This window comes from Seriola aureovittata, chromosome 20 (genome assembly GCF_021018895.1).
Source record: "Seriola aureovittata isolate HTS-2021-v1 ecotype China chromosome 20, ASM2101889v1, whole genome shotgun sequence".
NCBI classification, from domain to species: Eukaryota; Metazoa; Chordata; class Actinopteri; order Carangiformes; family Carangidae; genus Seriola; species Seriola aureovittata.
The window spans coordinates 11,359,518-11,371,194 of NC_079383.1; the positions used below are offsets into that span (position 1 = coordinate 11,359,518).

An 11,677-nucleotide genomic window follows, 5' to 3' on the forward strand; every position below is an offset into this window, starting at 1 on the left:
TTAATAAAAGTGTAATCCATAACTCTTATTTATTATTATTATTAACAAAATAAAAGTAGTTCAATACTTAATGGTCTTTATATTGGAAATATTGTTCTTTTTCTTTTACAGATACTTACTGTGGCAGTTACTGTCTCCTTTTGGTACAGAAAAAGACCAGACTTTCATACTTTCTCCAGAATAAAAGAGTTAGAGGCTGCTCATCAGCCAGAGGAGCAGTTCAGAATATCTGTTTTCCCTCAGGAAAGATGCTCATACCTTGAAAAGGTGATAGCCAGAATCTATTTCTTTTTAATCTATTCTATTATTTTCCATTGAAACATCAAGTGAATTGTTTGTGATTGACAGCTGCTTGCAGCTCGTCAGCGAGCCCGGTACCTACGTCTCGTGCGCCCACTGACTCCAGCTGAGCTGAGGAAAACCCGTGGGAGGAAAAGAAGAGAGATTCTTATCCATAACACTCTCAGGTGGGTCTGTGTGTCTTTGTCTGTGTGGGCAGGTGATTGTATATGATTTAAAGCAGCATAAGGAATTATCTCTTTTTCTTTGTCATCCAGGGATTTGTCTGTCTGTGTCTCCATGGCTTTTCTCATGCTGTGTGTAACATATGGCAGCTCAGTCAGTGACCATTACCACCTCAATAAAGCTGTCAGAAAACAGTTTATAAGGTAACACTTGCACACACATGCTCTCTCTCCTTCTCTCTCTTAGTAAAAACACTTGACGTACTCTGAAATCGTATTTTATCTTTCAGCAGGAATGATGATATTGATTTCATGTCAATACAAAAGCATGAGGACTGGTGGAAGTGGACACAGACCAGTCTGCTAAATTTGCTGTACAAGAATGCATCAGCCACAACTGAGGTAAGCAATGACTAAAAACTCACTAAGTTTCATGTAAGTAAAGCAGGCTGGTGAAACAGTTGTAGGCTCATTCTGTCCTGGATTGCAATGTTCTGAAATTGTGAAAATAATTTACCTTGACTATGTATGTTAGTCTCTTTGATCCATTAAAAAATGTTGTTGAGGAAAGATCTTATTCCATGTTTTATCAATATAAATTGAAACCAAACACATTTTCACAACCTCATTGTTTGATATCATCCAGCAGCAGTCACATATCTTGATTGGAGAGGCAATCCTGTGGAAGGAGGAGGCATCCAGCTCATTCTGGGACAAGGTAAGTATCAAAAGGAGACATTTACATTTCCTACATTTTCACGTAGGAATCACTGAAAACCTCAATGTCATAACGACCCCTTCTGTTTTGTTATGAGAAAATGTGTTTCAGGAAGAAAAGATTCTCATTTTGCAAACAGTGAAAGTGACTGACTAGTTTTACATAATAAATAAAGCGTGTTAAATTCTGTGTTTTAAAATAACAACAATCTAAGAAAAAAAACATTAATTTCAAGCAGAATTACATTCCTCACCTAATGTCATCATACCATTGTGTTTTACACTAGACCCCCTGTAGAGAGTGCTGTTTCACAAATATGGGCCCAGGCCACAAATGGACAGTGCAGTGGTGGATTCCATGAATTTTGTAGACTATTCAGACGGCAGATTTCCTTTAAAATCCAAGTACTGAACATTAATTATAACAAAAACAATGTATTTTTCTGCTATAATTATAAATGTAATTTAATGGAAGAGTGGTGAATTAAAGTTTCTGTTAAGGCTTTGAATTTATCACATAAATTGATGACTATCCTTAAATTTAGAACACTTTACCTTTTCTGTATGTTTGTTGAAGTTACAGAGTGTCGATTACTGCAGTCTGATTTAGTTTGATGTTTAGTTTTTTCTGCCTGTGTGTATTCTGTCTGTGACTTCTCAGGTCTCCAGTGTGACTCTTGTGCCAGAGGGTCTTCGCTCATTCTTGTCAGGGAGGGGAACATCTTCTTACCCACTTTCCATTGTCACGACTCCCACAGCAACACCCCTAACTACATGTGGTCACCTGGGCTGCTCCTCATGGCCAAATGCTACAGTTGGCTTAGGCCGCACAAAGTGAGAGTTACACAAGAACTCGAGTTTTTCTAAAGAGGTCATTTCTTGTAGGATCAGGTATTCTTCATATCAGTGATATCTACTATCATCATCAGGTCTGATGCTGCATCCAAACTGAATCTCCTGCATTCATGTGGCTGGTTGGGCAGACAGACAGTTGCCCTGAAGGTCCAGTTCACCTTGTTCAGCCCTGCACCCAAGTTGTTCACTAGTGTGACCCTGCTCACTGAGCAGAGCCCCACCAATGTCCTGTTGCCCTCTTTCAAAGTCCAGTCAGTCAAGGTGTATCACACTCCTGCTGTGTGGGACTATGTTGTTATGGTGTGCCAGGTAAAAGGCTCATTCACTTTTTATCTGTAAAAACAACTCGTCTTGAAGTCCATCATAAAGCCACTCAGCAGCTGAGCAAAGAAAAATCTACACGCAAAGATTTACACAACAAAAAACTGATGATTCAACTGATTTTAAAACAAACACAATATTGTAATATTCCAACTCTGCACCAGCACTCGTCAGATTTTATGTTTCTGTCAAAAGCCTGAAGGTTCCTCATGTTTTCTTTTCCTCTCTTCCAGCTCCTCTTTCTCCTCTTGTCTCTGCTGCAACTTTGCCATCAGGTATGCACCATGAGGCAGCAAGGGTTGATGGGATACTGGAGGACACCCTGCAACTGGCTGGAAGTGAGTCTACCAATTATACATAAACACATATGAGCAAAAGAAACCATTCCAACATAATAAAAAAAAGATTAAGGCTTACACAGGAACACGTCCACAGGCATGTGCACACACTCAGCCATACACCAGTGCAAACAAGATCACAATGACCTAATAGTAAGGGTAAAGTAACCTGTAGCTCTTAAACAAACATACCTGTGAAATAAACCACACAGAAAAAGTATTTGAAGGTCAAAGCACACAGCAGGGTTTTAATACAGAGTTTGAAGTGTGTCTGGTTATAATTTACTGCTGTAGAAATAAATATACCTCACTTTCTCTTTGTCTCTTTCTTTTGCAGGTCACTCTGCTGAATGTGATCCTAGTGTACTATGTGTATTACATCTATCACTCCATAATTATCATGGACGTTGTGGAAGTGCTGCAGAGACACAGAGGACATGTTGATGTCAGCTTCTTGGCTACCTGGGAACAAGTGAGAGAAAGCGACAAATGAAAGCAGGGAAAGGAGGAACAGAGATACAGAAAAACAAATATATAATGTTGAAAAACATTTTACTGCCTTTCCTGCTTGAATTTATTACAGTACCTTCCCTTGAAAAATGAAAGCGCCCCATCTTTAATAATTACAATTATGAGTTTATTGGCAGTAGTTGTAGTTATAATACCTTTTAAGAAGTCACAAGTGTACAAGGTTTGTTGTTTTTTGCTAAATCAGATGCACAAGGAAAACCTAACTTTGAGGTTGAGAAGTCCTGTTGTGTCACAGATCACAATGTGGGAATTAAAGAGGTCAGAAGTGCCTGTCAGTGATGAAACTGTTCATGTGTCTCTGCAGGATATTCGTACTCTGCGTGGTCTTACACTCTTCCTTCTCATCATTAAGTGTATGACTATGTTGAGGGTGAACAGGACCTTGGCTATCCCTGTTACACTCTTGACCCGCTCACTCTCCAGCCTCTTCTGGCCAACGGTAAACATGAAAGGCAGCAACACAAGTTCAAAAGATGTTTATCCCAAGCACTACCTCTTATAATATTACTCTACAAACAGAAAGTCTCAGTTTCCAAGTTATTGCATCCTCAGAAAGAATGCTGTTTATAGGGAAAGTTAATAAAGAATTGTTTTGCAGGTTTTTATATGTTCGACACAGATAACAGTAGCCCATCTTATTCAGCTGGGAGTCATCACCGGCAATACATTTCTAATGAAAACCAAATGGAGCATTTGTAATATTATATAGGTGCAATATCATGTGCAATTTGTGTGCATTGTCTCATTAATGCAGGTTTATTTTGAGAGACTCAGTGTCCTACCCGGACATGTAATGCTGGTATTATTTTCTACATTTGATCATTTTGTGATTGTAAATCTTGGATGTGGTTAGAAACGAATGCCAAGCTCACTACACAGACAGACAGAGACTGAAAATCAGCACCTTCTTGTGTCTTAGATTTCAGGTCTGATCCTGCTGGTGGCGCTGTCTTGCGCAGGGAATCTTCTGTTTGTACAAAGCTCCTGGGCTTTCAGCTCCATCCCACGCTCCCTTCAGTCTCTGCTCTGTCAGTACTCGGGTCTCAGACCTGCCAGGGGCCTCCTCCTCTCTGGACATCACTTCCTTTACAGTGGAGCTTTCTATCTGTCTTCTACTGTGGTGTGGACAGCAGTGGTACATATATTTTTTTTTCTTAGTAAAAATTGTGACTGAATAGATAAGAGACTGACTTATTTATGCATGCAAGTCCTTGAACATCTGTACACACAAGAAACAATCTGTCAAGAGTCCAGATAACTCTTACGTTCTAACAGACATCTGTCTTTCTTAAAGGTGATAGGTGTGGTGTCCTCATTGGTCAGAAATGTCAGAAGATCCCAGAGAAGGAAGGATGTCTTCACTGTAGCAGAATTTGCCAGCTACATCAGAAAGAGGATTTCTGAGTTCACTGGGCAGCGTGGATCAACATGGATTGATAACCATGTGGAGAGCAGAGTGAGAAAAAAAACTGTGTAGGCCCTGAAACAGCAGTTTATCAAGTTTACTGTATTACTGGCAATTCTCAATTAAGAAACGTCGGTAATATGTCTCATTTTGCTGACTGTTCATGTTGCTGTGTGGCATTTTGAATTTCTACTGCATATATCATTGTCAAACTATCTTGGAGCAATTACTGTCAACAGACAAACAACATCAAATCTGTGTTTAGGGTTATTGGTAGACTAGCTTATGCCACTCGCAATGCCACAGTACTGCAAGTGTCCATAAAGACCACATTTCCCAAAAATCCTGTTGACTCTTGTTTTTCAGACTTATTACCTTGAAGAGTTTGAAAGCTTGGTAGATGAGCTGCTGTTCAGACTGAGTGCCCTCTGTAACTGCCTGCACCACACCCTGCCCCCGAAAGCCCATGACTACCTGGAGGAAGAGAGTCCCATCACCTCACCCATACAGGAGCCCTCCAACATGGACACAAAGGTGAGCCAGCCTCATGTCAAATGTGGAAAAGACATACACACACATGCATGCAGTGTATGCACCCATATACTTTCTTCAGGTATTGTGTGTTCTCTCACACACCTTTAACAATGTGTCTCCTGTTGTTTGGACACTGTGTGATTCTGTTGCAGAACTTTGTAAGAACACAAATGACAAAAGACACAATGGTGAATGATCACACAGATGTCAGTGGCCATGGAGAAACCCTACCTGCATCTCAGCTGAGCAGGTAACGAGATTTCTCTAGCATCTACTCAAGCTGCAGACCATTCTTGAGCCAATAAAGACATGTCATAAATTACAAAATGATAATAATTCTTGTTTTTCTGCATTACCAGGTCCAAGCTTGAACTAGAGATACTGCAGTTCCTGCAGCAGAGAGGCCAACAGAGAAACACTCCCTCTTCAGACATTATTTTAGCATCTGATAATCTGCAGCATACTGGAGAGAGAGCAGAAGAAAATCCAAATGACAGAGAGCTCCAGACTTATTTTAGTGGACAAAACTGCCTGTCCCTCCCAGAGTCAGCATCGCTCATCAGGATTTGGACAGAGGATGTTGTAGAGACACAATCTGACCATTGGACTAAAACAAATGAGAGTTGCTGGTTAAGTAAAACTCAGGCCACTCATACAGAGGTGGTGGTGGAGGTTCTGGTACATGAGGAGCCTGTAAGTGTAGAGCCAGATAAACAGGAGGGTCTCTATGGAGATGACAGTTCATGCTGGGACACTTCAAGCAATTCCAAAAACAAGATGTCCCAAAAGTTTGCATAGTAATATCTTCTCTTCTGTTAAGATGTATACAATGGTACACTATTGTATGTGCCCAGCATCTAATTATCTTATTTCACTATCTCTCAAAATATATTGCCTGAACCCCCAAACTACTTCTGGAACCAGTGAAATACATCTTACAAGACATTTTGATACTAGGCAAATAGTTCATGACTTAATGATTTAACAATGGACAATTTATTGACAGTTTATAAAACAAAAAGAAACCTTTGTGATTTTTTTTTGTTTCTAGGATGTGGATAAAAAAAATCATTAATAAAGTGATTTTGTGATTTTTCATTTACAATAAGGATTGGAAAAACCTGCAGTTATGAATATAAGTAAGTTATAAATAAATGCTTTTTATACTACACGCTCTGCAGTCTTCATTTGTGCTGGATGGATGAAGAGGATGCAGACCAACTAAAGGAATCATATACCTAATTGTAGACTTGCAACCTGGCACTCAAAAATGTATTTTCAGTGTATTTATGCATTAAAGTGGAATATCATTGTTTTGTAAAGCATTGTTTGTATTACAAGAACAGCATCTGGGATATTGTCTCTCTCTCTCACTCTCACACACACACACACACACAAACACAGTAAGCAGTTACATTCTCTAACTGTACTGATTTGTTCTCTAAATATTCATTGTTTGTGTTTGGTGAAGATGTGTGTTTGGTGAAGATGTGTGGACTGCAGAGCTGCAATGAAATTATTATGTTAAGTATTAAAAAATAAATTTCGTATATCAGATAACAGTCTCTTTAACCCACTAGCCCATAAACATGGATCCAGTCCTGATCCAGTCCTACAAGCACAGAAGTCATAGAGGGAAACAAGCATCCAATAGCATCCTCCAACGTCTCAGACTAAGGAATTGAGTGGCGAATTGTGATTGGTGGACCGCCGATGGTGGGAACCAACCACAACGTGGCAAGTCAGACAACTTCCAGACGGAGGAGGCGGCGTGAGTGATTTCAGGAGTGATTAGTTTGTATGAAACTACGAGGCAGAGATTCCTACAGCCACATATCAGTATTGATCCGGACGGCGGGTCTGTGCAGCCGACAGTATTTTGATGACATTCATCAGCGTTATTAGCTAAGTTAATTAGCCAGGCTACTTCAGGGAAGCGTGTCATTAATACGGGGCCGCATCATCTGTGGACAATGAGGAAGGTTGCCCTGTTGTTGATTGTGCTGCTCGGCGTTGCACATTTTGCAACTGTCAGCAGATGTGAAGATGGTAAGTGTGAGACATTTTACAACTCTGTGCGATTATTACAGCTGAATAAGTTATTCAAATAAAGCTACAGTGCAGCTGTCGTGTGTTTCCTGCAAGTTATTTTTATGCAAACTAGCTAGCTAAGTTACTGTAGATACTCTGCTAGTCCTGTTAGCACGCTAGCTAACAGGACGGGTCAGCTAATGTCAACAGTACTGCCACAAACACAATTATGCAATTACCTGACTCCTGAGTGTTAGAATTACGTTAGGCCCATGTAAAATATTAATTCAGCCAGTCCCGTTTCCATTACACTTTGTCAGTGTGTAACATTATGATAATATCACTCAGCTACTGACAGGATGTCTGTTGCTATCAACTGCTACATGTGATGTCCACGCCTGCCCTGCCCCTGTTGTAATCTGTGCAACAAGCAGTATCACATTGTCCAAGCTTTACTCCTCTTTAAATCAACCCCTGTCTTTTTTTCTTATGAGATGTGACAGGGGAGAAGGAGGAAGGTGATGAAGAGGACAGTGAGGGTGAGGAGGATGAGGATGAAGATGAAGGAGATGACACAGAGGTGAAAGAAGAGAACGGGGTGCTGATTCTCACCGACAACAATTATGAGACTTTCATCGAAGGGAAAGACACCGTTTTAGTTGAGTTTTATGCTCCATGGTATGTTTGCTATTTCTTATCTAAAGAAGTTTGTTTTTTAACCACATCACAGTTCTATGATTACAATTGATTATAAACTTGGTTACAATCAAAATGTATTGAGAATCTTGAGTGAAAACTAAAGGAGCAGTGGAAACTGAGAATATTTCAATGTTCAAGTCACTTCCTATGCAAATTCTGCAACATGCCTCTTTCCTTTCACATCCTTTAAAACTTCCCAACATCTCTGTATTCTTTCTCCTTTTAGGTGTGGCCATTGCAAACAGTTTGCTCCAGAGTATGAAAAAATTGCTCAGACTCTCAAGGAGAATGACCCTCCTATACCTGTGGCCAAAGTGGATGCAACAGTAGCCAGTGAGTTAGCGAGCAGGTTCGAAGTGTCGGGGTATCCCACCATCAAGATCCTTAAAAATGGAGAGGCTGTGGACTACGATGGAGAAAGGACACCGAAGGGTAAAGACAGTTGATTCACAACCTTTCAATATAGACATGTCCTCTTTTAAAATAACAAAAAATTATATTACTTGTATGGTGAATATCTGTTTGTTGCAGCCATTGTGGATCGGGTGAAAGAGGTGGCTCAGCCGGATTGGAAGCCGCCTCCTGAGGCGACACTGGTGCTGACCAAAGATAACTTTGATGAGACCGTTAACAATGCAGACATCATCCTGGTGGAGTTCTACGCCCCATGGTCAGTCAGCAGTCTGTCAATTATGAAATACAGATGGTGTAATTGTCAATGTTGTTGGCTTAGAAGTGACATATGCATCCACAGGGGTAATGGTGGATCTTTTAAAAAGCAGCTCTTCAAGCAAATAAAACCTCATTGTTTACCTGTTATAACTGACCTCCAGGTGTGGACACTGTAAGCGTTTGGCTCCAGAGTACGAGAAGGCAGCAAAGGAGTTGAGCCAGCGTTCTCCTCCCATTCCTCTGGCCAAGGTGGACGCCACTGTGGAGAATGAGATCGCCACACGCTTTGAAGTCACAGGCTATCCCACCCTCAAGATCTTCAGGAAGGGCAAGGCGTTTGACTACAGCGGACCCAGAGAGAAGTATGGTAGGTGACTGACTGTGTCATGCCTGTCTTTGCTGTTTTCCGTGCATGCATGCATGCATGCATGCGGATCTGTCTGGATATTTCACTTCTGTTCATCCATCAGCAGTGATGCACCTCTGTCACCTTCTCTGTAGGTATTGTTGACTACATGGGTGAGCAAGCAGGGCCTCCCTCCAAACAGGTCCAGGCAGCAAAACAGGTGCAGGAGCTTATCAAGGATGGGGATGATGCTGTCATAGTTGGTGTGTTCTCCGGCGAGCAGGATGCAGCCTATGAGATCTACATCGAGGCTTGTAAGTAGTTCCACCATGAGCTGGATATAATCCATCCTTTTTATTTATTTATTTTTTATTATGGTTAATGTATGTTTTGCAATTCATGGTCCCAAAGACAGTAAAAAAAAAACATAACATTCCTGTTCTTTATAATGATGCAGTAAGCTTGAAAATGGTCAAATTTTAGATGAACTGACCTGTACTTACCTTACATATTTTATCCTGTCTCTGTGCAGTGACATTCGAACAGAATGTTATAAAATGAAACTTGCAGAAACTTGAAAGTTGCTTGTGATGGGTAATCCATCACAGTTCACATTCAGTCATCTTTCTTTTTCTGTCAAACGTCCAAACTCTTTCTTCCACAAATGCCAATCAAACAGATCTGTGTTACTCGTCTGTCTGGCAGGTAATGTACTGAGGGAAGACTTCACCTTCCGTCACTCCTTCAGCTCTGAAGTGAGCAAACTGCTCAAAGCGTCACCTGGTCAGGTTGTCATTGTTCAGCCTGAGAAGTTTCGCTCCAAGTTTGAGCCAGCGTCACACACACTTGCAGTCAAGGTACAGGTTTTTTTTTCTATTTCAATCCTTTTTTTTTTTTCTTTTTTCTTTTTTTTTTTTTTTAGAAGTTAAATTTGAATTGGTTTCATTGGGTATGAAACTCTGACTGGCTTTCTTTCAGTTTTAATGTTAGTATAAAAATAAACAGTCAGTGAAAGGTTTCACTCAACAGCCATCTCTACTTCTAAGTGCTGCATTATCCAACTCTGAAAAGGACCTCTAGTTTTTGACATTTAAAAGAAAAAGTGAACTCAACAACTTTTTTTACTGTGTAGGACTCTACGTCAGTGTCAGAAGTACAGGAGTTCTTCAAAAAGCATGTGATTCCTCTGGTGGGCCACAGGAAACCAAGCAATGATGCTAAGCGCTACACAAAACGACCCCTGGTGGTTGTGTATTATGGAGTAGACTTCAGCTTTGACTACAGGAAAGGTGAGTTTGTTAAAATGCTGTTTATTTGATCTGACTTTTATTCTTAATGTAGCTATTCAGCAGATTTCATTGTTTAAAATTTAGCATAAATAGCTTTGTTTTGAAGTTCTTCCTTTTAAGAGTACATTTCATGCATTAGTAATGAAGCTCTTTATTTCATTCCTAATTAATTTTCAGCTACACAGTTCTGGAGGTCCAAGGTGCTGGAGGTGGCCAAAGAGTTCCCAGAATACACGTTTGCCATTGCTGATGAGGAAGACTACGCAGAGGAGCTGAAGAGCCTGGGCCTGAGTGAGAGCGGAGAGGAAGTTAATGTGGGAATTCTGGCAGATGGAGGCAAAAAGTTTGCCATGGAGCCCGAGGAGTTTGACGCTGAGGTGCTGCAAGACTTTGTTATGGCTTTTAAGAAAGGTGAGTGTTGAGGTGTTTTTTTTTTTTTTGTTTGTTTTTTTTGGACTGTGGGGGTGAATTTTGAAGGATGAGATCATGTAAAAGATGTTTTGTTTGGTTAGGATTGTGAGGCACATGCACTTTTTCTTGTAGTGTTTAAGTTTGACTTTTGAAGTGTGAAATTAATTTCAGTTCTTGAGAGAATTGACTTTTATGTAACATTAAATCAATTTTCCACAAGATGATAGCAGCACATGAAACCTTGCAGCTCTCAGATTTGATTAGCTGCAATAGTTTCTTTGTTGGATTTGAATGTATACTACTTCTTTCTCTTTTTTTACAGGAAAGCTCAAACCCATTGTCAAGTCCCAGCCAGTGCCAAAGAACAACAAAGGACCAGTTAAAGTTGTGGTAGGAAAAACTTTTGATGAGATTGTCATGGATACCCAGAAGGACGTCCTGATTGAGTTTTATGCTCCCTGGTGTGGCCACTGTAAGAAACTGGAGCCTGATTATTTGGCTCTGGGCAAAAAGTACAAAGGGGAGAAGAACCTGGTGATCGCCAAGATGGACACCACAGCCAACGACGTGCCAAACGAGAGCTACAAAGTGGAAGGCTTTCCCACAATATACTTTGCCCCAAGCAACAGCAAGCAGAGCCCAGTCAAATTTGAAGGCGGAGACAGAACAATAGAAGGATTCAGTAAGTTCATAGAAAAACATGCCACAAAACTACAGAAGAGAGATGAACTTTGAAACTTTCTCTCCTGACCAGTAGCTAAGAACTCTTACCGCTCTCAGGCGGCGCCTTGGAGGAAGCTGAGAGGGGCCTCTGGGAAGGTGAAGGGAACACAGTGGAGTTAAACGGTGTTACTGAGTTGAATGATGATTATTATGTTCAATCATCCTTTTTAGTTTCTGTTCATTTGAAGAGAGTCAGCTTTCTTCTGTTTCTAAAAGCATGTAAGCACTGTTGAAGATTTAAGTCTTTTTAAATAAAACTCAAAATGCCGTCAGCTTTGTGTGCCAACACTCAAATGTGACTCTTTGTTACTGTAAATCACTGTCATTTCAAATGTAAGAGC

At 40.5% G+C, this 11,677-nt stretch overlaps 2 protein-coding genes across 2 annotated transcripts in view; both read left to right on the plus strand.

Annotated features, from left to right (window-relative positions):
- Positions 1–6,559, plus strand: part of LOC130161667 (polycystic kidney disease 1 like 1) — a 29,474-nt gene extending 22,915 nt beyond the window's left edge. The window contains exons 39-53 of the mRNA XM_056365082.1: positions 112–267; positions 349–467; positions 558–668; positions 758–866; positions 1,111–1,182; positions 1,843–2,015; positions 2,111–2,345; positions 2,591–2,695; positions 3,033–3,167; positions 3,531–3,665; positions 4,146–4,361; positions 4,521–4,682; positions 4,998–5,165; positions 5,318–5,415; positions 5,525–6,559. Of these exons, the coding sequence (XP_056221057.1) occupies positions 112–267; positions 349–467; positions 558–668; positions 758–866; positions 1,111–1,182; positions 1,843–2,015; positions 2,111–2,345; positions 2,591–2,695; positions 3,033–3,167; positions 3,531–3,665; positions 4,146–4,361; positions 4,521–4,682; positions 4,998–5,165; positions 5,318–5,415; positions 5,525–5,963 (2,433 nt within the window). The 3' untranslated portion in view covers positions 5,964–6,559. The remainder of the gene's footprint in view (positions 1–111; positions 268–348; positions 468–557; positions 669–757; positions 867–1,110; positions 1,183–1,842; positions 2,016–2,110; positions 2,346–2,590; positions 2,696–3,032; positions 3,168–3,530; positions 3,666–4,145; positions 4,362–4,520; positions 4,683–4,997; positions 5,166–5,317; positions 5,416–5,524) is intronic.
- A 362-nt stretch (positions 6,560–6,921) lies between these two features.
- pdia4 (protein disulfide isomerase family A, member 4) lies at positions 6,922–11,608 on the plus strand. Its single transcript, XM_056364255.1, has 10 exons — positions 6,922–7,214; positions 7,691–7,874; positions 8,122–8,327; positions 8,427–8,565; positions 8,729–8,934; positions 9,069–9,227; positions 9,619–9,770; positions 10,046–10,202; positions 10,380–10,613; positions 10,936–11,608. The coding sequence occupies exons 1-10, from the start codon at positions 7,139–7,141 to the stop codon at positions 11,346–11,348; spliced, it is 1,926 nt and encodes a 641-aa protein (XP_056220230.1). The 5' UTR covers positions 6,922–7,138; the 3' UTR covers positions 11,349–11,608.
- The last annotated feature ends 69 nt before the right edge of the window (positions 11,609–11,677 follow it).

Bases quoted from the DNA above. Each gene is read 5' to 3' on its own strand.
- pdia4 (XM_056364255.1), top strand. From the start codon at position 7,139: ATGAGGAAGGTTGCCCTGTTGTTGATTGTGCTGCTCGGCGTTGCACAT. The intron at 8,566-8,728 runs GTCAGTCAGCAG...ACTGACCTCCAG, and splicing joins GTGGAGTTCTACGCCCCATG to GTGTGGACACTGTAAGCGTT. The intron at 9,771-10,045 runs GTACAGGTTTTT...TTTACTGTGTAG, and splicing joins CACACACACTTGCAGTCAAG to GACTCTACGTCAGTGTCAGA.